Below are 26800 nucleotides of genomic sequence, written 5' to 3'. Positions count from 1 at the left end.
TGGCCGTATTTATAGAACTTAACATTTGAAAAAGATGCAGAAGCAGAAAAGGATATTTGGTCCCTTTTTCCTGTTTTGTCATTCTATAATCAGAATCAGGATCAGTTTATTATCACTGGCATGTGTCGTGAAATTTGTCAACTTAGCACCAGCAGTTCAATGCAAAACATAATATAGAAGAAGAAGAAATAATACATGCAAAATACCAGAAATAATATATATTTAAGAAGTGAGGTAGTGTCCAAGAGTTCAATGTGCATTTAGAAATCAGATGGCAGAATGGAAGAAGCTATTCCTGAATCGCTGTGTGTGTGCCTCCAGGCTTCTGTACCTGCTACCTGATGGTAACGGTGAGAAAAGGGCATGCCCTGGGTACTGGAGGTCCTTAATAATGGACACTGCCTTTCTGAGTCACTGCCCCTTGAAGATGTCCTGGCTACCTCATAGGCTAGTATCCAAGATAGAGCAGATTAAATTTACAACCCTCTGCAGCTTCTTTCGGTCCTGTGCAATAGCCGCAACCCACCCCTCCCCCACCACCACCACCAATACCAGACAGTTTTGCAGCCTATCACAATGCTCTCCATGGTACATCTAAAGAAGTTTTTGTGTCATATAACTAATGTCTTATCCCAATACCACTTTCTTACATTGTCTCTGTATCCTTTGATTAAAAAAATCTCTCTTTTGATCTTCTACAGCCTTCTTAAATAGAGAACATCAAAGACTATGAAACCTCTGCAAGGAGAATTTGTTTTCATTTCACTTTTCAATGCCTAATCCCTTACTTTGAGCCTGAGACCCTGAGCCGGATTTGAGCTTGTTACTCTGCGGATCAACATACCGTACCCTGATCTTTGCTACTGATTTTTGATATGATCGTGGATGAGACAAGTTTTAATCAAGTAAAACTACAGGAAAAAATATCATTGAGGACCTGTCTCTGGAAGGGATGAGGGGAGAGGTGAATTGGAAAAGAGTAAGCCCATGTATTTGGTGGGTGAGAAAGGGACTGTGAATCAGAATTGGAAATTGAAGCAGATTGGTGAATCAGGTACTGGAATAGAATGGGAAAGGAAGAGAGGACTATCAATTGTATTGATCAGACCCAAAAGACCCAAACCAATTTGAGCCCCCAGAAACCGTGGTAATAAGTGTAAAGGCACAACAAAGTAACTTAAGCTGAATTTATTATCATAAAACAGAAATAAACACACAAAATGCTGGTAATTCAATTCAATTGAAGTTTAATTGTCATTCAACCATATATGAATACAGCCAAATGAGACAGTGTCACTATGGGATCAAGGTGCTAAAACACATTACAAAGTCACACACAAGAACACATTCACTGAATAAAAGAACCCTGACAGTCCGGCCCCACTCCACCCCTGTGACACCATGGCGTGATGTTCAGCCTGTGCATCACAAGTCAACAAACCTGTATAGAATACCGGTAAAATATAACGGCACAGGATATGCATGTAGAGTCCAGAACCCCCAGCCCACTGATATTATACATCAACCCACTTGGTGATAGTGAGGCTTTGAGGCCCAGTCTTCACATTGTTACATATCCCGTAACTGGATCACTTACCAGCAAAGATAGAGAGGTCCGCTGAAGTCTGATGGTACCATTTTTAAACGTTTTTATTTATAAAGGGGCACCAAAGTAAGGTTAATACAAACATTCAGATAACATACGTCGTCAATACTCAATCTAAAGTGCAGGTATAGTAATAATCAATAAGAAATAAGCTCTATCGTTGTCTAGGGGTAAGGTATATATTGTCCGCTGTATATCTCAAAGTCTCTTGCGTTCACTGCAGTTCCACCAGCTGCCGTCTCCTGGGGTGTCGCGGTGGTGCACTTTTGTTAGAGAGAGAGAGATAGAGATTGAATGAAACAGTTACCCGGCGGGTTTTTTCCAACCTTTAGGAGTTCGATCCGTCGGAGTCTCGTTGGGGGTGGCCGTTCACTTGTGGCCTCTCCGGTAGCTAAAGCCATTCTTTCGTGGTGAGGTCGTCAATCCCAGGCAAAGAAAAGACGCACACGAACCCCCCCAACGGCTGTCGCTATTAAACGCTGTCGCAGAATTTCTAGCGTGTCTTCTGGTGCATCTGGGGGGCCGTCTTTACAACCCCTCTTTTATCTGAACTCACGGGGTCTCAGATGTCAATCAGGTTGGGATGATGCAATCTCTCTCCATCTCTCCACCCACGTTGCCCTGAGGGTATACACGTAGTACAGTTCCCAATTCACAAAGGTGTCTCCACGAGACAATGACCACAGTCACCAGCTTTGCCTCGCCGTGAAACGAGGGACACTGCACGTATCTTTCTCTTCTCTTGGGTCATTGACCCCCCCCTTCACTAGGGCTCTAGCGATTCTCACAAAGGAGGGGGCTGGGGTCATAACAACATATACAAGCACATATACTGTAGAATGTTAATAAAAATACAATTAGACAGAATATGCATGTATACAGTCCAGAGCTCCCAGTCCACCGAGATCATCTCTCAACAGGTGATACTGCAGCTTAGCGGCCCAGTGCACACATATATAGGGAGATATAGAGTGTTAGTAAAAATACAACCAGTCAAATATGTATGTACATTGTGTAATCCAGATCCCTCAGTCCAATTGAAATCTTCAGTCAACCACGACTGTGCTACACCACCCTGGTAGAACACAGCAGCTCGGGCACCTCTCCCCCGGCAGCTGAAAAGCAAGCAGCCCTGCAGCTTGAGGCCCGAGTCGATTAAGCGCTGCCAGGAAGTCTGCAGTCGACCACAACAGAGCCTGTCTTCTGCCGAGTGAGACCCTGGGAGGGCAGTGCTGAGTCCATTCTGCCACATCGCCCCCGGTGAAGCACAACGGCTTTGTCTCCTCATTTTGGCGGCTGCAAACAGACGACTGAAGGCCAGGCTTCAGGCCTGGTCTCCACTGCTAGTTAGGCCAGGGAGCTCCCCCACCATCGTCCCCTGCTCTCATCCAATAAATCAGTGAATCAGACTTGTGGCATACCAGATTAACAACATCCACAAGGATCTTGCAATCACAAGAGAAGCGACCATGATGGTCACTCGCTATTTGACTGTAAGCCTCTATCAATTCAGGCAACAGCACGCTGCACAGCTCCTTCAAGTGAGCATCTTGCAGATGGTGTAGACCTGCAGTACTTTAAGTTTTTAATGTATAGCAAGATCTTGCGATCATTAGAAGTACACTTCCATAGCACCTTCAGTTGACCCTCTGGAAGCCACTGCCATCTTGCTGGAAGTTGTGGAAAAGTTACAAAGATTTCGGCAAAGCTTTCAGGGCTCACAATTCTCAGTCACTACTTGATTGTGGCCACAGTCAGAGGAACTCTGAATTCTAACTCATGAAATCAACCTGGATCAGTCCTGGGCACCTATTGATCACAATCCTTGGTCTAGGTTCCCAAGAACTGAGTGAGAGATGCCTCATTAAATAGCGATTCAATCCTCAAGCATTGAGAGACATGCAGAGACAGATATATTCTTTGCTCTTTTATTCTCATGCCACTAATGCCTGAAGCTAAAAAAGAATCCAGAGGCTATAAGCAAACACTTAACAAACCTATAGTGTGATATAACCACACTTCACAGACATTCAACAAATCTACAGTGCTTAATTTGTACAGAAGGCCCACATGCTGCAAGCTCCCAAAGAGTTAAAGTGTCACTTGGAATTGTTCAGACTTTGATCTAAGATTTTTATAAAATTTAATACACCACAACACACCAATTGGACTGGAAAACATAGAACATGAAATTGCAGCACAGAATGGGCCCTTTGGCCCAAGATGCTGTACCAGACTATAGATTCCTCAAAGTCACAGCACAAATGGACAGGGTGGTTAAGAAGACGTATGATGTGTCATTATTCAGGGATTGAGTTCAAGAGTCATGAGGTAATGTTATAGTTTTGTAAAATACTGGTTAGGCACACTTGGAGTATTATGTTAATCTTCATCACATTTTAGGAAGTAGGTGGAAGCTTTAGACAGTGTGCAGAGGAGATTTACCAGGATGCTGCCTGGATTAAAGAGCATGTCTTATGAGGAAAGGTTAAGTAACTAGGGCTTTTCTCATTGGAGAAAAAGAGGATGTGACATGGCTTGATCGAGGTGTACAAGATGATAAGAGGAATAGAGTGGATAGCCAAGACTTATTCCAAGGGTGGAAACGACTGATACAAGCATATATTTAAGGTCTGAAGGAAGGCATTGGAGGGGAGATGCAGTGAGTAGTAGATACATGTTAGTCACTGTGTGAGAGGCAGATTTTTAGGGACATTTAAGAGACTCTTAGTTAGGCACATGAATGAAATACAGATGGAGGGTTATGTGGGAGGGAAGGATAAGATTGGCCTTGACATAGGCAAAATGGCCAATGGGCTTGTACTGTTCAATACTGTATATGTTCTATCCCTCTGTTCCTCACATTCCTTACATCAACCTTGTACTTAGCCTTCAAGTTCAATTCTCCAAATGTGTAACTTTACACTTCTCTGGACTGAATTCCATCTACCGCTTCTCCATCTAATTCTGTGTCCTGTCTGTATCTCACTGCAATCTGCAACAATGTTCTACACAACCCTCCACACCTGCAATCTTTGTGTTATCCACCAATATATTAACCCACCCTTCTACTTCCTCAACTAAGTAATTTATAAAAGTCACAAACAGCGAGGGTCCCAGAACAATCCCAGTGGGAGCCACTTGTCACTAACCTTAGGCAGCATACGGTTCACTTACACCACTCTCTGTGGGCTAGCCAATGCTGAATCCATGCAGCCAAGCTTCCATAGATCCCATGCCTCATGTTTTTCTGGATGAGCTGACAAAGGGGAAGCTGGTCCAATGACTTACCCCTCATATCCACTGCTCCGCCTTCACCAATATGTTTTGTTACTCTGCCAAGTTTTCGTAACAAATAAGAGGAGTTGCCCAAAATTGATGCTGCAATCTTTGCAGATATTTACATTCTTTCAAGAGAGACAGAGAACAAGGAAAAGTAGTGTTCACCATCTTCATTAATTGTTCTGGCCAAACATGTCAAACAGTTAAATCATACATGTTTTGTTTTTGGCACATTGGCCTTCATAATTCAGAGTATTGAGTGCAGGAGTTGGGATTTTATGTTGATATTGTATAAGATATTGGTGAAGCCAAATTTGTTTGCAGTTTAGTCACCAAGTGTACCTAAAGGAAAGATATCAATAAGATTGAAAGAGTACCAGAAAATGTACAAGGATGTGCCAGGACTTAAGGGCATGAGTTAGAGAGAAATGCTGAATAGGTTAAGATGTTACTCTCTGGAGCACAGGGGAACGAGGGGAGATTTGATAGAGGTAACAACATTTTGAGGGGTATAGATAGGGTAAATGCAAGCAGTCTTTTTCCAGTGAGTTTGGGTGAGACTGGACCTATAGGTTTTCAGTAGATTAAAGGTGAAAGATTCAATATTTAAGTGGAACATGAAAGGAAACTTCTCCACTCAGAGGATGGAGCAAATATGGAACGAGCTGCTTGTGGAAGTGGTGGATGTGAGTTTTATTGCAACATTTAATAGAAGTTTGGGTAAGTACATAGATTGGAGGGTTATGGAGGGCTATGGTCCAGGTGCAAGTCAATGGGACCAGGCAGAATAACAGTTTGGCATAGACTAGATGGGTTGAATGGCCTGTTTCTGTGTTGTAATGTTCTATGACTCTCTCATTCTAATTAAATCATGTTTAAAGCAGTCAACATGAATTTTCACTTCCAATAGCTGAATTACCTCGTGCAAGTCGACAATGTACTTTAAGCAACAACACATTAAACCTTACGCAACCAGTTCTGACTAACTGTTCTCAGGATCTGAATGGTGCATTGGTAAGTGAAAATATCAACTATAAACAATTAATGAACTTGAATGGTGACAACATATATATATGTATATGTAATATAAATAACATATCATCTCCTGGGAATGGTGTGGTGAAACATGACAATGGCTTAGACAACTGGACTTAATTGTCTGTTTCTATCTAAAGATTCTTTGTAACATTTTTCAAGACTGGAAGTGATGAAGAAGGGTATTTGGGGAAGTTCTGACAGAGAAATTGCACCGCGGTGATCAGGTTTTCTCCTTCCTAACTTTAGAATTGGAGTCATTGTCATGATATACAGAGATGTATGTTATATCTTGGTCTTAATAGTGTTCACCTCAACGTGGAGAGAAATTTCAATATGAAATGATGTGTTAGCATGTGAAAGCCAGAAGTCTTTAAAAGTCTTGTGCCTTGTATGAGGTTTGAGATGTTAAATTTGCTATTTTCTGAATGGCTATCAATTTGGAGGCAACCTTTGATCATATCAAACAACCTTGCCTTCACCTAAAACAGGTTGTGGAAAGCAGCGGCAGTCATATTTTGTGACTGGGCAATTTTGTGAACTGGTACATATTGTAAAGATGCTGCATCTTGGCAGTCAAGGAGACTTCTCCAATCTTCATACAGAATGGATGGGGAGGTAAAGTGCCCATCCCTATTTTAGTCATATTTGGAAACAAAGGAAAAAATGCAATTTTTGACATTTCATCCCATATTACCAGAAGCTGAATACATTCCTTCCCTTAAGGTGCAAAAATTCCTCTTCATGCAAGTTCTTAAGCATTGCTTGACCACTGGAAATTCACTGCAAACTCTGGGAAAATATTACGGCTTTTCCTTTCAACCACAAGTGATTTCTTTTTTTGTCACACTGTGCTAGTGAGCAGTTGTTTTGGCATTACCTGCTTTCCCTTCTGACCTCAGAATCAGAACCTGGGTTATTACCATGACATGGGATGTGCAATTTGTAGTTTAGTGGCAACAGTGCAGTACAAAAGCATAAAAATCTATAAATTACAAGAGTGCATGTCCCAAATGGTGAGAGTACTTAATGATAGATAGTGTCTTCTTGAGGCACTGCCTTTTCAAGGTATTGTCAATAGTGGGGAGACTTGCGCCTGTGATGAAAATGGTGGGATCTACTGTCCTCTGCGACCTCGTTCAAACTCATGCATTCGAGAGTCAATACCGGGAAATGATGCAACCAGTCAGAATGCTCTCCACAGTATAACTGTAGAAATTTGTTAGAGTCTTTAGTGACCTACCAAATCTCCTCAAACTCCTTTTAGATATTGCTTTTGGTGCATAATAAACTTTGAGTGTAATTGATTGTGAATGGCATTCTGAAACATTGCAAATATTATGGATAAATGCCAGATCTCAAGGAACATAAAAAGATATAGCAGTTCAGATCTGTCACCGCTAACATTTGATCCTGTTCCATCAGCAGTAGTGGGCTACTGGTATTGAAGCTGGAGGCTAAGTCTGACTTCCTACTCAGCCACTCAGCAGAGCAGAATGGGACTTTGTTCAGTTCTCTAACTTTCTCCCACATGCCAAAGCTGTGCTGGTCGATAAGTTGATAACAACTGCTTCTCCAAGTATGGGTGTGTGGCCCAAGAGCTAAAGGAAGCTTAAGGGGATCTGAGCAAGAAAAAATGGGACTACTGCTGATGGCATTGAACTAGTGGGTAAGGCACCTGTATTCACGTGCCACATCTGTGAGCCCTGTCATGCAGAGGAGGGGAGTGAGAATGCTTTCCCCACAGCATCACACTAAGGAGGACTGGTCAATGAGTGATTTCGTATAAAAACAGGCGCTTCTTCCCATGATATTAATGCCAAATATCGTACATAACTACACTATTCCCATTTGCTATCACTCAGTCTATATATGCTATGACAGTTCAAATGATTGTCTGCATATGGTCTAGATGCTGAGAAAGTACCTGTCTCCACAACCCTTAAGAACAGCATACCAGATTTCAACTGTTCTCTGGTCAACAGTAAATTCTTCTCAGGATCCCTTTAAACTTGCTGTTTATGATCTTAAGCATGTGCTCTCTAATTATAGACAACTCTGCAAAGAGGGGGAAATAACAGGTAAAAATCTGCTATGGTAAAACTCTGGTAACCCAGCACGTCCACATATTTCATGGTTCCAAACTGGCAAATGTTCAGGCATATTGGATGTTAATCCACTCGAACTCTACCATATGTTTAATGCATTAACTTTTAGCTGTTACACTGTAGAATAATGAATATCCCAGAAAAAAGCTATTACTTTAAAAGTACTATGGGAAAGAGAACCCAGTGAGTTTCAAAACAGTGTGAATAGGAGGCCAGTGAGAATCACAGAACGAGAGTGTCCTCAGGCCCATGTGTGCTGATGGGAGTGTGAAACCTCAGGACCTGGCGTATTGGAGGGAGTGTGGAGTACTAGAACCTGGGGTATTGATGGAAGTGCAGATCCCCAGGCCTGGGGTATTGATGGGAGTGTGGATCCCTAGGACTGGGGAATTGATGGGAGTGTGGAATCCCAGGCCTGGGGTATTGATGGGAGTGTGGAACGCCAGGACTGTGATATTGATGGGAGTGTGGAACCCCAGGCCTTGGGTATTGATGGGAATGTTGATCCCCAGGCCTGGGATTAGATTATGAGGACATTCAGTCCTCGTTTATTGTCATTTAGTAGTGCATGCATTAAGAAATGATACAAGTTTCCGGTGACATCATCGTCGAGAATGGCAGCTTGAGTCACTAGCTCCTCCGGAAAAACGCGTATTAAGCCCCATTAACCCATAAAATATAAAATTTTTCAAAAAATATTTGAACTGAAAAGAGGGGCAAGAATAAGGAAAAGGAATGGAAATTAAAAAAGCGACACTGCGGAGCCTGCGTCCGAGAGGAGTGCAGCGAGCGGCTCTCCTACCTGACGGCGTGCTAACGAGGCGGCCGCTGGGCCTCGTTCAGGCGACGTGGCGAATGTCTTCGAAATCCTGAAAGAAATAATGGAGGTCCAGAAAGATATAAAGCAGCAGCTCCGTGATATTAAGTCAGAGCTCGCCAGCGTCAATCAAAAAATAGCGGTGGCAGAGACTTGAATTGAGAAGGTGGAAGATCGCATTCAAAACGTGGACCAGATACTGAATAAGACAATAAAAATATTATATCACCAAGAAGGTAAACTGCTTGACCTGGAGGGAGGATGACGGTGGAAAAATATCAGAATCTACAATGTTCCCAAAGGAGTAGAGAGCTCATCTATGATGGAGTTTGTCGGAAAGTTACTAGGGGACGTGCTGGAGCTTCCCCTGGCTATGGAGCTGGAAATCGAAAGACCCCACCGCGCGCTCATCCTGAAACCTACCCAGGATAGAAAGTGACGCTCAATAATAATTAAATTCCTTCGGTACAGCACCAAGACAGAGATTCTACGAAGGGCCTGGGGTAAGAAGAGAGTGTTTTTAGAGGATAAATTAATATATTTTGACCAAGATTACCCCCCCCCCCTGCGGTCCTCCAGAAATGCAAAGTATACTCTGAAGTAAAGCGAGTACTAAAGCAAAATAAGATTAGATTTCAAACTCCGTACCCTGCTAAATTTCGAGTGTTTTATGACAACGGGACACAGTTGTACCAGACAGTGGAAGAGGCGACTACAGATATGAAGGCCAGAGGGTTGCCCGTCAGCATGACCAAAACGAGGGAAAGCCTGGCTGAGGAATTATCCCGCTCCGCTTGGGAAATAGTGTGAGAATCGAGAAGGCAGGAGACGGGAGGAGGCCGAGAGAAATATATCAGGAAGAGACCGAGAGTTTCCCAAAGACAGTCCTCACCCCCTTCAGAAGAGCCATAAGGTTTGGCTAACTTTAAAAATGTTGAGAAGCTAAACAGAAGTACACAGTGATATACCTATCTCAAGAAATACTTATTATAATGTGGACCTCAGCCTTGGAATCACACGTTCATTGCCATTTTTGTTATTATTTGCATTTCTTAGTTCTTATTTGTTCAGGGAGTAGATCAATTAAGTTTTATTCTAATTTCAATGATACATTGACAGATAAATACAGATGGCTAAGGACAAAGTAAAATTCATTTCTTTTAATTTCAATGGGCTATTAAATACAATCAAACATAGGAGAATTTTATCCAAAATGAAAAAAGAACAAGCCCATGTAGTATATTTACAGGAAACTCATTTAAGTGATAATGAGCATAAAAAACTAAAGAGAATGGGCTTCACTAATCTGTTTTTCTCCTCATATAAATCAGGACATAGGAGAGGAGTTGCTATTCTTATCTCAAGTAAGCTAAATTTTGAAAAAGTATTTGAAATGGGAGATAAAGAGGGCAGATATATTCTGGTAAGGGGGAATATAGATGGAAATTCAGTTACTCTATTGAATATATACGCACCCCCAGGAAGTGATATTGGTTTCTTTCAGAAAATTACTGATATTATGGTAATAGAAACAGAAGGTCTCCTGATATGTGGGGGAGGCTTAAATTTACAATTACAACTAAATTCAGACTCTTCCGATAGAAAAACCTATGAAACAAAATCTTTACATAAGAAAGTTAATACACTTGTTGAGGATGTTGGTTTAGTTGATATATGGAGGGACCTTTTCCCTGACAAGAAGGGATTACGCTCATTATTCTGCTCCCCATTCTGTATATACAAGAATAGACTATTTCATAACATTTGGAAAAGACAAAGATAAAATAAACACCTGTGGAATTGCGACAATAAATGTAAGTGACCATGCATCTATATATTTATCTGTTGATTTTGACCTACAACCAAAGAATACTATTTGGAAACTAAATTCAAGTCTACTCAATTATCGGTACTTTAAGGAACAAATTAAAAAAGAAATTGGTCTCTACTTAGAATTTAATGATAATGGAGAAGTTTCACCTCCCATTTTATGGGATACTCTGAAGGCAGTCTTAAGAGGGAAAATTATAGCGATATCTTCATATAAGAAAAAAATAAGGAATAAAATATTAGAGGAATTACAAAATAGGCTGAAGGAACTAGAGAAAAATCACAAATTGAATTTGACACAGGATACATTAGGGGAAATTAAAAGAATTAGGAATGAAATAAATAATTTGGCTACGGAAGAAATCAGGAAAAACTTAATGTTTCTGAAACAGAGACATTATGAAAGTGGATCGAAATCTATGAAAATACTGGCGTGGAAACTGAAAAAAAAATAGCAGAAAATACAATTCATAGAATTAGGGACCCAAGAACGAAAATGATAAAAAAATAAGCTAAGTGAAATTCAAGAAGCTTTTGAAGTGTTTTACAAAACTCTATATTCCTAAGTTCCAGGGGAAGCATAACCCAAATTGACATCTTCTTGAATTCTCTAGAGTTACCCACATTAACTGAAGAACAAAATAGAATGATAATTGCTGATATAACTGAAGTTGAATTAAAAGCTGCAATTAGTAGGCTTAAATTAAGGAAGTCATCAGGATCAGATGGGTATACGGCAGAGTGGTACAAAGAATTTAAAAATGAGTTAATTCCTGTTTTACTCCCCACACTGAACTGGGCTCTAAAAAAGGCACAAATGCCACCCAGTTGGAAGGAAGCGATAATTTCAACTATACCGAAAGAAGGCAAGGATAAAATGGAATGCGGGTCATTTAGACCAATATCCGTTCTCAATGTAGATTATAGGTTATTTACCTCCATCATGGCCGAACAATTAGAGGAGTTTCTACCCATACTGATACGTAACGATCAGACAGGTTTTATACGACAACACCAGACACAAGACAATATACGAAGGACACTTCACATTATGGATCATACACAAAAAAATAAAATCAAAGCAATAGTGATAAGCGTGGATGCTGAAAAAGCATTTGATTCGGTTAATTGGAATTTTCTTTACAGAGTTTTACATAGATTTGGTTTCCAAGACACAATTATTAAAACTATACAGACACTATATGACAATCCTACTGCTAGGATTAAAATCAATGGATATTTATTAAATAGTCTTACCCTAGAAAGGGGCACGAGGCAGGGTTGTGCATGGTCACCACTACTCTTCGCGTTATATCTGGAACCATTAGCTCAATACATCAGACAAAATGAAGATATCAGGGGAATTACTATTAAAGGGACAGAGCATAAATTGGCTTGTTATGCGGATGACATTTTGATCTATCTAGGGCAACCAACATACTCTTTGCCTAAATTGATGCAATCCTTTGAACAATATGGTCAATTATCAGGATACAAGATCAACATAGATAAAACCCAATTACTTTCATATTACTATAGCCCACCAAGAGAAATTGAAAGTCGATATCCCTGGGCATGACGCACAGAGTCTTTCAAATACTTGGGCATCATTATGCCAAAAGATTTGGCAAAATTATCAGAATGTAATTATCAGCCTTTATATAAAATGTTATGATACCAGCCCCCTCCTTTGTGAGAATTGCAAGAGCCCTAGAAAAGGGGGGGGTCAATGACCCAAAAGAGAGAGAGAGAGACAGGCTGAATGGACACAGGAAATGGAAAGACATTCCACTGGGACAAAAGCTGGTGACTGTGGCATTGTTCTCAGGAGACACCTGGGAACTGCAGACGTGCCAACTCGCAGGGACATTGTAAAGCCCTCGGGCAAAGTGGGCTGGTTGAGAGAGAGAGGTTGCATCACCTGCAACCTGATCGACACCTGAGATCCCGTGAGGCAGTATAAAGAAGGGTCTGAAAGAGGACGACCCTCAGACGCACCAAGGAGACACCAAGAAGCACGATAACGCTTCCCGTGGGAACGGGAAGCCATTTTGAAATAAGCCACGTGCGTTAAATTCCGAATGCGGGGTTTGTGGCTGGAACCAACGGAAGATCGCTTTTATTTAACACCAGGGAAGCCAAATCCTCTGAGGCTGAGGATTTGATTCATCAAGACAACGGCAAGTGTCTCTTTTCCTAACAATCTCTCTTCTCTCTCTCCAACACGTGAAACCAAAAAGGGAAAAGCCTGCAGACTTCAGAGTGACTCTTTATATTTCCAATTGGACTCAGTATTATATACCCTAGACAACGAAAGAGCTTATTTCTGAGTGATTATTAATGTACCTGCGTTTTAGATTGAGTATTGACGCATGTTATCTGAATGTTTGTATTAACCTTAATTTTTGTGCCCCTTTATTAATAAAACTTTTGGAAATAGTACCATTGGACTTCAACTGACATATCTATCTTTGCTGGTAAGTGAAACCGGTTACTGGTTTCATAACAAGTGGGGGCTCGTCCGGGATTTGAAACCAAACGGGAGGGTCAGTGAATCGGGCTGTAAGTCCAAACTTAAATCTGGTTTCGCAGGTAGCCAGACAGAAAACCAGCAAAGATGGACGTGTGTGAATTTATGAAAAACGCGACTGTGGCGGCGCTAGAGGTGAGCGCCAAAGCAGACTTGTTAAATTTGGCGAAGGGGTTAGAGGTGGAAAACGAGCAGAATCAAGCTGAGAGGCAAAGACAGCATGAAATTTGGATCAGAGAGTTAGCAGCAGCCGAAAGAGCGGCAGCGGGGAGAGAAAGAGAGAGGGAGGAGCTAAGGAGAGAGCGGTTTAATGTTAGTCGGGAGCTGAGAGTAGTACCTCCGTTCGAAGAGACGGATGTTGATAGTTATTTCTTGCTTTTTGAAAAGGTGGCAGTGAACCAGAAGTGGCCACAAGAGCAGTGGGTCGCGTTGTTACAAAGTGTGTTAGCAGGAGGGAGGATTTGGGCAGCCATGATGCCGACCCGCCGACCGGCGAGTACGGTGGCCCCGCCCCTAGAGACCCAAAGCTATCGCGCATGCGCGGTCACTCGCAGCCTGTCGGAAAAAGCGGCTGAGAAAGAGGACAGTTTAAATGAAGCCAGCGGTGATCTGGCCAAGATGTTTTTACCGACCCTGTACCATGAGGGTTCCGAGGGTGGTAAAACAGAAAGCAGTAAAGTAAAAGGGGGTAAGGGAGAGGAAATAGCCCTGCCCTTAGTGAAGAGAAAGGTCCTAGAGGTAGGAACTAAAGTTGAGAAACGGATAAAGTTGTTAAAATGTCCAGAGTTGGACATGGTTAATCTGTCTGGTTTGGCAGAATTGTTTGAAGAAGTTCAGAGTTCTAAAGGTGTTCTCGATGGTCCCGAGAGTGAAATGAGGGCAGTCTTAGAGAGGAAGGGTATCCTTGCTGTGGAGAAGTCAGCTGAAATGGCCGAGGAGGTTGTTTCAGCTCGCAGGGTTGCGCCTTCCCCAACGGGGGGCTGCCTAGAGAGTAGCTGGAAGGATCGGGGGACGTTAGAATTTGAAAAAGGTACGGGTATTGAAAGCCTGGAAGGGGCCAATGTCCCGTTTGAGTGTGTCCAAGATGGGGGCGCACGTGGTGCTGAACCTGGTAACAGAGCTCAGGGGAAGTCTGAGGTGTTTGATTCAGGGGGACGGGGCGGCCGTCCTCGTGAGTCAGATAGACCTGGTTCGGGGAAAAAGGGGTTAACCTTGGGAAGTGTGAGTTCCCAGAGGGTTGTACAGAAGGGGGTCTTCAGAGTTAATGTGGAGTTTACGAATGGGGAGATAACTGTTGTTGTGGAGGGAGACGGGAAATCTGTAATTCCCAAATCAAAGGAAGAAAATTTAATGTCTGGATTGATGTCAGAAGCAGCAACCAGGCTGCAGAGACAATGGCGTGGTAACACGGTGCCTGCGAATCAATTACAGGTTGATTTGGAATGTAAAGGTGCCCCACACGCTATTGTTATTCAAGAGGGTGCTGTGAAAAGGCAGAATTTGAAATGCTGTCTGAACAAAGCGAGATCGCTTGCGGATCTTAAATTGGAAACTAATAGCATGACGGGTCCTGAAGAGGAAAACGACAAATGGCCTAAAATTAAGGAATTGGGTGGTCTAAGTTTGGAACACGCTGACAAAATAACTCCTATGAAAGGAGCGGGCGAAAGCTTATTTCGCCAGGGTGCCCAAGATCGCCACGAGGGAATTAACCGGAAAAAAGGCGAGGGTTAATGGGGGCGCGATTTTTAAAATAGCAGAAGCCGGTTTTAAGGGATTTTGACAAAGTATGTGAATAATAAAGACAACACCCATGGAAGCTTGACTGTTAAGTTTGAAAGTAGCATAAAAATTTGTCTTTTGCATGAACCTTTGTAGATGTATGTAAGCTAAGATCACACCTCCTTAGTTATGTTGCCGAAGAAAGCAAATAAATAAGGTGGTTATTGAGCTGAAGTTTGATGCTACCAGGCGTTAGTAGGGCACACGAGGTTAAGGTATTAAAGGAAAGGGGCACTGTACTTGTTAACTGTTTAGATGCTGACTTGAATGTATAACTGTATTACTCTGTATTAGATTCAAAATTTCTGTAAGACTGTACCACTCTGGGTTTTAACCGCTGGTAAAAACCTTTTTAAGAGGGGAGGTGTTATGATACCAGCCCCCTCCTTTGTGAGAATTGCAAGAGCCCTAGAAAAGGGGGGGGTCAATGACCCAAAAGAGAGAGAGAGAGACAGGCTGAATGGACACAGGAAATGGAAAGACATTCCACTGGGACAAAAGCTGGTGACTGTGGCATTGTTCTCAGGAGACACCTGGGAACTGCAGACGTGCCAACTCGCAGGGACATTGTAAAGCCCTCGGGCAAAGTGGGCTGGTTGAGAGAGAGAGGTTGCATCACCTGCAACCTGATTGACACCTGAGATCCCGTGAGGCAGTATAAAGAAGGGTCTGAAAGAGGACGACCCTCAGACGCACCAAGGAGACACCAAGAAGCACGATAACGCTTCCCGTGGGAACGGGAAGCCATTTTGAAATAAGCCACGTGCGTTAAATTCCGAATGCGGGGTTTGTGGCTGGAACCAACGGAAGATCGCTTTTATTTAACACCAGGGAAGCCAAATCCTCTGAGGCTGAGGATTTGATTCATCAAGACAACGGCAAGTGTCTCTTTTCCTAACAATCTCTCTTCTCTCTCTCCAACACGTGAAACCAAAAAGGGAAAAGCCTGCAGACTTCAGAGTGACTCTTTATATTTCCAATTGGACTCAGTATTATATACCCTAGACAACGAAAGAGCTTATTTCTGAGTGATTATTAATGTACCTGCGTTTTAGATTGAGTATTGACGCATGTTATCTGAATGTTTGTATTAACCTTAATTTTTGTGCCCCTTTATTAATAAAACTTTTGGAAATAGTACCATTGGACTTCAACTGACATATCTATCTTTGCTGGTAAGTGAAACCGGTTACTGGTTTCATAACAAAAAAAATTAAGGAAGATGTGGCAAGATGGAACCTGATTCCTTTTTTCAGTCTCAGTTCAAGGATTGAGTCTATTAAAATGAATATACTGCCCAGACTATTATATCTCTTTCAGACCCTACCAATCAAAATCAAAATCAATTCAATGAATGGAACAAGATGCTATCAAGATATATTTGGCAGGGTAAAAGGCCTAGAGTTCGTCTCAAAACTTTGCAATTAGCAAAGAAAAGGGGGGGGGGGGATGGGGCCTACCTTCTCTTAGGGATTATTATTTTGCAGCACAGTTGAGAGCTGTGATATGTTGGTGCAACCCATCATATGACGCTCAATGGAAAAACATTGAGGAGCGGGTACTTCCCATCCCCATACAAACAATTTTGGCTGATAACAACCTGCAAAGGTACATAAATACTATTGATAACCCATGGGTGAAATTGACTCTTAAAATATGGAAAACTACTATAAAAGAATATAAACTAGAAGGAGAAATTGCAATTCTTAAATTGTGTGCACATGACTTGGATTTTACACCAAATAAATTGGATGCTAGATTTAAGGACTGGACAGCTAAAGGAATAACAGTTCTTTGCAACATAATTAAAGAAGGAATACTGTTCAGTTTTGAAATGTTTAAAGAGAAACACTTATTAGAAAAACAAGATTTTTATCAGTATTTACAGATGCAACAATATGTTAATAAGATGCTTAAAAATGTAACCAAGGCAAATACATGCTCGATAGAGCTCATTAGAAAAGCATATAAATCAGATAATGGTAGTAGAATCATTTCAAGCATGTATAAGGGGTTGTCAAAACTTAAAACACATTCAACTTCATACATTAAAACAAAATGGGAGAAGGGAGAAGAACAAAATTATATCTGAGGAAGAATGGACAATAATATGGAGGTATCAATGGAAGTATACCAGTTCACAGAAATGGAGGGAGCTTGGATGGAAAAACTTGATAAGATATTTTATTACACCCTCTCAGAAATCCCATTATGATAGTAACCGCTCTGTTTGCTGGAGAAATTGTGGAAATCAAAATACAAATCATTATCATATTTTTTGGGACTGCACTGTTATCAGAAACTATTGGAGGGGGATACACAATGCCCTACAAGACATCTTTAAATGTGAAATACCCTTAGACAGTAAGACCATATATTGTGGATATATACCTCAAGAATGGTTGAAAAGAGATAAATATTTAATGAACATACTGTTGGTGGCTGGTAAAAAGACTCTTACTAGGAAATGGTTATCACAGGAGAGCCCAACTTTAAATACATGGATGGAAATTACAATGGACATTTACAAAATGGAGAAGATAACAGCATCTGTTAATCATAAGCTGGAACAATTTGATTCACACTGGGAAAATGGTTTAACTACATAATACCTTATATGCCTGATTTTATTCTCACAAATCAATGAATCTGTTGTAAAAAAAAAATCACTCCCTACTTGTACATAATTCTTTCCTTTTCCTTGTTTTTTCTTTCCACTCTTTTCTATAGGTGTATACCTCAGCTAAGTACTTTGTGGAGATTTGTGATATATATGATTATATGATATATATGTACAACATCTGAAATACATCTTATGGAAATGTTTGTTTGATGATGAACTTCAATAAAAAAATAAATTACAAAGAACTGATACAATGTTCCTCCAGTATGATATCACAAAAACACAAGAAAGACCAAGACTAACCAACAAAAACCACATAATTATAACATATAATTACAATAGTGCAAAGCAATACCATAATTGGATATAGGCAGACCATGGACATGGTGAATAAAAGTCTCAATGTCCTCGATAGCCCATCAACTCACGCAAACGGTAGAAGGAAGAAAAACTCTTCCTGCCATGAACCTCCAGCGCTGCAACATTCCCGATGCAGCCTCTGGATGCATCCGACCACAGCCAACTCTAAGTCCGTCTGAAAACTTCGAGCCTCCGACCAGCCCTCCGACACTGAGCACCGAGCACCATCTCTGCCGAGCGCTTCGACCCCGGCCCCGGCCGCCAAGCAACACGCAAAGCCAACGATTCGGGTCCTTCCTCTCCGGAGATTTTTCGATTGCATGGTAGCAGCGGCAGTGAAACAGGCATGTCAGAAGTTTCACCAGATGTTCTTCCGTGCTTTTCACGTCCGTCACCATCAAATCAGGATTATGCACGGCCTCCTACGTAACAGATAGCAAATATTCATTCCTAGAGTGGCCGCGCACACTGCCGTTGCACCGCCATCTTCTCTTCTTTCTCTTCTATTGATGGGAGTGTGGAACCCCAGGCCTGGGTTATTGAAGGGAGTGTGGGACCGCAGACCTGGGGTATTTAAGTGAGTGTAGATCCCCAGTTTCATGTGTGCTGATGGGAATGTGGAACTCCAGGCCTGGGGTGCTTAAGTGAGTGTAGATCCCCAGTTTCATGTGTGCTGATGGGAATGTGGAACCCCAGACCTGAGGTAATCAAGAAAACACAACATTGCCTCTACTTTTTTCAGAGACTGTGGAGATTTGATATGGCATCAAAAACTTTGACCAGCTTCTATAGATGTGTAGTGGAGAGTGTATTGACTAACTGCATTATGGCCTAGTATAGGAACACCAATGCTTTCGAATGAGAAATCCTACAAAGGATAGTGGAATTGGTTCAATACTTCACAGGTAAAGTGCTCCTAACCATTGAGCACATGTACCGGTACATGAAACACTGATGTAGGAAAGCAGTATCCATCATCAAAGATCCTCACCACCCAGGCCATCCTTTTCTCTTGCTGCTGCCATCAGGTAGAATGTACAAGGGCATCTGGACTCACACCACCAGGTTCAGGAACAGTTACCGCCCCTCAACCATCAGGCTCTTGAACAAAAGAACTTCATGCATGGGAGGTGGTCATGTCTAACCAAACTTATAAAGTTTTTTGAGGAAATTAACAGAAAAGTGGATGAAAGCAAGGCAGTGGATGTTGTCTACATGGACTTTAGCAAAGTATTGGACAAGGTCCTACATGGGAGGCTGGCCAAGAAGTTTCAGTCGCTTGGCATTCAAGATAAGATAGTAAATTGGATTAGACATTGGCTTTGTGGAAAAAACCAGAGAGTAGTAGTAGGTGGCTGCCTCTCCAACTGGAGGCCTGTGATTAATAGTGTGCCACAGGGATCAGTGCTGGTTCCATTGTTGTTTGTCAACTATATGAATGATCTGGATGGTGATGTGGTTAACTGGATCAGCAAATTTGGGGATGACACCAAGAAAGGTGGTAATGAAGAGTGAGAAAGCCTGTCCTGCCTTGCAGGGAGATCTGCATCAACAGGAAAAATGGGTTGACAAATGGCAGATGGAATTTAATGCAGCCAAGTGTGAAATGCTACTTCAGTAGGACAAATCAGGGTAGGCCTCACATAGAGAACGATAGGGTACTGAGGAGTGTGACAGAACAAAAGGATCTGGGAATACAGGTCCATAAATCATGAAAAGTGGTGTCACAGGTAAATAGGGTCATTGAAGAAAGCTTTTGGCACAATGGCCTCCATAAATCAATTTGAGTAAAAGAGATGGAATGTTATGGTGAAGTTGTATAAGACATTGATGAGGCCTAATTTTTAGTACTTTGTGCAGTGTTTGTCACCTTCCTACAGGAAAGGTGTAAATAACATCAAAAGAATACAGAGAACATTTGCAAGGATGTTGTCAGATCTGGAGGACCTGAGTTATAAGGAAAGATTGAATAGATTAGGACTTTATTCCTTAAAATGTAGAAGATTGAGAAGAGATGAACATCTCCTCTCAAGAGGAGGGGAACATGAGGGGAAACTTCTTCACTCCGAGGGTTGTGACAGTGTAGAATGAGCTGCCAGCACACGTGAGCTCAATTTCAGCTTTTAAACAAAGTTTGGATAGGTAAATGAATAGTAGGGGTATGTAGAGCTATGGCCCCAGTGTAGGTTGATGAGAGTAGACAGTTCAAGTGGCTTCATCATGGACTAGATGGGCCAAAGGGCCTGTTTCTGTGTTGTACTTCTCTATGACTCTATATTGAAAGGGCTAGATAGTGTGGATGTGGAGAGAATGTTTCCATTACTGGGACATCCAGAATCGGAGGGCACAGCCTCTAAATTGATGGACATCTCTTTAAAATGGATCAGGAGGACTTTTTTTTACCCAAGGGTGGTGAATCTGTGGAAGTCATAACCACTTCCAATTGTGGATGCCAGGTCATTGGGTCAATTCAAAGTGCAGTTTGATTAGTAAGGTTGTCAAAGTAAGGTAGGTTAGTAAGGTATGAAAAGGCAGGAAATGGGGTTGTGAAGAAATATAAATCAGCCATGATTGAATGGCAGAGCAGACTCAATGGTCTGAACAGCCTAATTCTGATTCTATCTCTTATGGTCTTGTGGTCTAATAACCAATCTCTGAGCTACAAAGGGATGATGTCACCATCACATTACAGTTCTGATAAAGGTTATGCTTGAAATGTTACAGCATTTTGCATTTTATTTTAATTTTTAATTTATTTTATTCCTGAATTTTATGTTTAGTTTTTGTTTCTTTTCACTCAGGAGGCTTTCACAACCACAAACAATACTACAGAAGCAGCAAGTCAAGTTGTGGTTTTAACATCAAATTCAAATAACTTAAAAAAAGATGATGTTGTAACAGCCACAAAGATTCTCAGTAAATTAATGGGAAATTTTAACACCACCGAAAATAAGGTTAGTAATAAGTGATTAAACTGGAAAAGATGATACTTAATTTTTAGCGTAACCGGATTTCCAAAATAAATCAGTACTTACGGTGTTTGGTGATGCTGGGCTTTAGTAAGGCAATAGGTTGTGATGCTTTAAGTATTGCAGTGGCTTTTGGTAAACTGAGATGGATGTAGACAGAGAAAACAAGGGTGCTAAGAGAAATTTATCTTCCTCTACATCCTATTTTTTCCACTTTTCCCCAAGGAATTCTCTTAATTTCCATTAGCCCAGGTCACAAGAAGGGTCAGTAACTGAAGAAAGAAAGGAACTTCTGGGGCTAAGAATCTGAAGCACAAAATGATGAAAGAGTTCAGTGGGTCAGGTTGTATCTAAGGAGCAAGAAAGAGTCATTTTTTTTAGTTAAATGACCTATCACCTGAGCTGGAAAAGTGAGAAAACATTGATCTTTTAAGCTGCGGGGAGGTAGAGGAGGAGTGAAGAAAATAGAGAAAAGATTTGTGTGAAGTGTATTTTAGGGTTGTCCAGTTAAGAATTACTTGATTATAGAGAAAAAAAATACATTAGAACTGTAGTGATTGCTACAGTGATGGTGATTGCAAAGTGGACTGTTGGAACTATGCAGGACACCGGGCAGCCTCTCCTGAGCCAAATAAACTGATGCAATATTAAAGAGAATTGTTTCTCTCTGCACCTACTAACCAACTTTAGTAACTCTAACTTATTTGATTTCTTTAAGTTTTGCTCATTAGGAATGTGCATACTTGCAGATTTAATATGAAATTAAGCTACGACTGAAGTTGTGTTTCCCTACAGACTATAGCATACACGATTAAAGCATTCTGCAACGTGTTGAAAGCAAACGGTTTTGTCATTACTGAGGCACAGTCAGAGCTGCAAAGGTATTGTATTGGATAAAAAGGAAATTATAATTATGGGGTATCTGCTTTGCTCTTCTTATCCCTTGACCTGAATTTCCCTCCTGTTTAAAGCCATATCCACAGCTCTAGTTAATGTGATTTGTTAGGATACTGTCCCAGTTTGATCCAAAAGACAGTTTTCATGAAACAGCTCCCTCTTTCACCAAAGTGGGTGCCAGTGCTTTATGATTTCAAGTAGTTTTCTCCCACATTCATCTTTTAACTGCACATTCAGTTGTCTTATTCGTAATTGTCCTATGTCAAATTGTAAGTGATTCAGTTAATAACCTCGAGATTACCTTTGTAATTTTACTTTTAAGTTTGAGATCTAGCTGTTACACTTTTTCAGGAGAATCTTCTTGTATTGCTTCCCATGTAGACTAACACGTGAATCATCCCCATCCCATATAAGTTTCTCTCTAGACTCAATAAAAACACCAGTAGCAGGCAGGCAGCACAGCCCTTGGGACTTGGGCCCAGGGATGCAGAGAATGATGCCTATACTTTGAGCTATACTGTACTCAATCACAATATCCCAGTTGGAATGTCTCCGTGCACTATGGTGCTGTGGTCAATTTGCTTACTGATTGCATTTTCTGCTCTTGCCCCAACAAGCTGCAAGAATTTTATATCTGCCGGAATTGCAAGAGCTGGAGCTGCTCTAACACTACCTTCTGAATTCCCAATCACCCTCGCTCATTGTCACACTCCTGTCCCTATGGACCGATCAGTTCTGCACACTGTATCTAAGGAGTGTGACTGTCTCCTGGAACAAAGTCTCAGTGTCTGAACCTTGGACTCTAGCCCATCAATTTTGTGTTCAAGTTCCTCGAGCTATAGAAAATCACTACAGATGTGTTCGCCATGGGTCTCGGTGGTGTCCATTAGCCGGAACGTATAGTGAAAATAGCACATTACTTGCCCTGCCATGCCTTTCTTAATTTAATTATGTTATTTCATGTTTTAACTGTAAACCATTACTTTTACTCTTACCTCGCCTACGTTTCTTACTTATTAAAGTCAAAAGTGAATAAATGCTGTGTACTGCGCTCATCACATCAGAACTGCATGACAGTCATAAAGATGTGGAATGGAACAATACCACTCTGCCTTATTTCCTAGAAAGAAAATTAAAATGCCTTTAATATTTCAATAAACTTCAAATGCAATTGCAATTTCTGTGGGTTTGGTCCTTAGTGCTTCATTAACCACTATTTAATAAAGTGGTCTGAATAATTACCTGACTGCTTTGAAGTAAGCCAGCCATCTGCAAAAAGCAATATTATGCAAATAATTTGTAGAATGCAACAAATCAGAAAATAAATTAGGTAGGTCGAAAGGTTAAATGTGTTCCTTGAGTAATTCGATTTTAACATTAGAGTTCCACTGTTTGAATTGCCTCCCAAATGGGACTGCTGGGCCTTCTCTACATTTCCTCTCACCACTATGGATTCAGTACACATGCAGAAAAGCACGTTTTTGGTTTCAAACTCATTAGCATTACTTATCTAGGCAAATTTTCTTGCTAGAGTTTAGAGTAAGGTTTTAAAACTTCTGAAGACATTGGGGTGAGAGCAAAACTATAAATCAATGGAAGCTTTTATTTGCATGCCACCCCTTGCATGATATGAGATGATGATTGGTGAAAGTTATTTCCCTAAAGTGAGTAATAAACTTAATTAATATATTACTTTTTTTGTTTCAGGTTGTCTCAAACACTAGAAAAGCAAACAACTCAAGTGAATCTGGATGAAGTGTGTCCAATGGTGGCAGTGAAATCAAAGGAAAACTTATCAAATACCGAAGGACTAGTTCTTTATAAAAGTAAGATTTTACATGAACATAGACCTAAGAGCAAAAATAGTCCAGCACAGAGTCTGCTCTACCATTCCATCATGGTTTATTTAGCAGCATAGCAGTAAAAATGTGAGCCACGTCATTACACCTGAAATAGTGATACATCTGACTTTATCTCTCTCTAATACCGAAGTGTGAATTATATAATATTATGATTACTGTCTCCTAAGGGTTCTTTTATCTTAAGCTCCTTAACTAAATCTCATTCATTACACAAAATCCAATCCAGAATTCCCTTCCCCCTTGCGAGCTCAACCACAAGCTGTTCTAAAAAGCCATCTCGAAGGCATTCCACAAATCCCATCTCTTGGAATCTAGCATCAACCTGGTTTTTCCAATCTATCTGCATATTGAAATCCCCTAACACTCTTGTCCCTTGTTACATGCCTTTTCTATCTCCTGTTATAATTTATATCCCACATCCTGGTTACTGTTCAGAAGCCTGAATATAATTCCTATCAGTTTCTTAACTCTATGTACAAAAATTCTACAACTTCCATTCCTATGTCACCTCTTTATAAGGATTTGATTACAATTTTTACTAACCGAGACACGCCATTCCCTTTGCCGATCTGCCTGTGCTTTTGACATAATGTGTATCTCTGCATTTCAATCTCCCAATTATGATCTTGTGGTGGCACGCCCACATGGCAAGCAAACTGGCTCCAGCAGTCGCAGGTGAGTCCGCAGTCAGCGGCAACCGAGAGGGCTCCGAGTGCGGGGCAGACCTTGGCCTGGAAGCCGACGTCACTTCCGCCCCGCAAAGAGCAGAGGATGCTGGGAGCGAATACTTAAGCGCACGCGGATTTAAACAGGAAACAGTTCAACCAGACCCTGCTCGACTCAGTGTGTTGCTGTCACTCGTTGCGTATCAGTGCAACGACATTGGTGACCTCGACGGTCCAATGGTTTCCCTTAAACTGCCAATCTTCTTACCGCTCAACCCCTGGTCTGGTTCAAGCAAACAGAGGCCCAGTTCCAGGTCAAGCAAGTTGTCTCAGACGCCACCAGGTATTAGGACGTGGTGGGCGCCTTCGACCAGGAGACAGCGGGCCGCGTTATCAACTTTCTGCATCGGCCCCCGGCAGGAGACAGGTATGAGGCACTCAAGGCTCTGTTAATTTGCACATTTGGCCTCTCCCGCCGTGAACGGGCCACGCGGTTACTGCATATGGATGGCCTGGGCGACTGCGCACCATCAGCCCTGATGAGCGACATGCTAGCACTGGCAGACAGCCATTAGCCTTGCCTCCTTTTTGAACAGATCTTCTTGGAGCAAATGCCAGAAGACATCCGCCTCCTGTTGGCAGATGAAGACTTCAGAGACTCGCGCAGTGTAGATTCCTGGTGGACACGGGGGCGGAAATCAATGTCCTACCCCCTTGAGCCACAAAACCCAAACTAGAAGAACAGGACCGGAACTTACGGCAGCCAACAGCAGCACCATCTGCACCTACAACACAAGAACCATCCCCTTGCAGTTCGGTTCCAGCCGCTTTACATGGACATTTACGCTGGCCGTAGTATTGCAGCCATTGCTGGGTGTGGACTTCCTCCGTGCGCACTGCCTGCTCATGGATTTGAAGGGACGACAATTGGACAATGCAAAGACGTTCCAGTCTTTCTCCCTTGGTGAGGCCAGGTTACTGGCCCCGCACCTGGACTCCATCACTTATTCTGACAACGGGTCCGCCTGAGTGTTATTGGAGTTCCCATCTATCATAATGCTGCAGTTCTCCTCAACAGCCCCCAAGCACGGCGTGATGCACCACATCCCCACACAGAGACCTCCCCTTCATGCCAGGGCCTGCAGGCTACCACCCGACAAGCTCTGCCTCGCGAAAGAGGAATTCAATAAGATGGAGGAGATGGGGATTGTGCGGCGTTCCAACAGCCCGTGGGCCTCCCCACTCCATATGGTGCCCAAGTCCACGGGAGGGTGGAGACCGTGCGGCGACTATAACAGGCTGAATGACGCCACCACGTCTGATTGCTATCCGGTACCACACATCCAGGACTTTACGGCCAACCTGCACAGGGCGCACATCTGTTCAAAGATTGACCTGGTCTGAGGGTATCATCAGATCCCAGTCCACCTGGACGATGTACCCAAGAGGGCCCTCATTACCCCCTTTGGCCTGTTCGAGTTCCTCAGGATACCGTTCGGGCCCAAAAAGGCGTCGCAGACGTTCCAGCGCCTGATGGATACAGTTGGGCGAGATCTGGACTTTGTTCATCTACCTGGATGATATATTTATCGCCAGCCATTCCTGCCAGGAACATCTAGCACACTTATGCCTGCTCTGCTCTGCCTAAGCGACTACAGCCTGGCTATCAACCCCACCAAGTGCCAGTTCGGCCTACCCGCCATCAACTTCTTGGGAGACCGGATCGACCGCCATGGAGCTGTGCCCCACCGGCAAAAGTTGAAGCAATCCACTGATTCGCCAGACCCAGCACTGTTAAAGGCCTGCAGGAATTTGTTGGAATGGTTAACTTTTACCACCGTTTCCTGCCCTCAGCAGCCCGGATCATGCGGCCCCTATTCGGCTTGATGTCCGGCAAGGTTAAAGAGGTCACCTGGACAGAGGAGGTGATGGCGGCTTTCGAATAAGCCAAGTCCATACTAGCAAACGCCAGGCTCCTGGTCCACCTCCAGTCAACGTCCCCACTGCCCTCACTGTAGATGCCTCTGATGCGGCAGTTGGCGGCGTGCTCGAGCAGCTCATCGAAGGCCAGGGGTGTGCAGTTCACATTGGTTTTGTGGTCTGCACTGGCACAGCTCCTCGGAACCCAGCTCCACTGAACGACTGCTTACCACCCGCAGTCCAACGGCCTGGTGGAACGTTTCCACAGGCACTTGAAGTCAGCCCTGATGGCACCAATGTCCATCTCAAACCGGCGCATCTAGACCTTGAACGCCCAGTTGTGGTGCCACCCCCACGACGACAAGGCCGGCCACCTAAAAGAACTGACAGTGTGCAGGCTGTGGACTCTGCACCTCCTAGCACCAGTTCTGGGGGGGGTGGGGGGGGGGTCTTGTGGAGGCTCGCCCACACGGCATAGTGAACCGGCTCCAGCAGTCGCTGGCGAGTCCGCAGT

The 26800-nt window shown here is 42.5% G+C and overlaps 1 protein-coding gene across 1 annotated transcript in view; it reads left to right on the top strand.

Moving 5' to 3' along the window:
- Positions 1-26800, top strand: part of LOC140724597 (uncharacterized) — a 91239-nt gene that overhangs the window by 11964 nt on the left and 52475 nt on the right. Inside the window, exons 4-7 of the mRNA XM_073039022.1 lie at positions 5799-5902; positions 20775-20927; positions 21738-21823; positions 23547-23665. Coding sequence (XP_072895123.1) covers positions 5799-5902; positions 20775-20927; positions 21738-21823; positions 23547-23665 — 462 coding nt within the window. The remainder of the gene's footprint in view (positions 1-5798; positions 5903-20774; positions 20928-21737; positions 21824-23546; positions 23666-26800) is intronic.

The sequence above is a fragment of the Hemitrygon akajei genome, chromosome 3 (genome assembly GCF_048418815.1).
Source record: "Hemitrygon akajei chromosome 3, sHemAka1.3, whole genome shotgun sequence".
Classification (NCBI taxonomy): Eukaryota; Metazoa; Chordata; class Chondrichthyes; order Myliobatiformes; family Dasyatidae; genus Hemitrygon; species Hemitrygon akajei.
The sequence above is the reverse complement of the archived record's forward strand: the minus strand, read 5'-3'. Positions and strand labels throughout refer to the sequence as shown.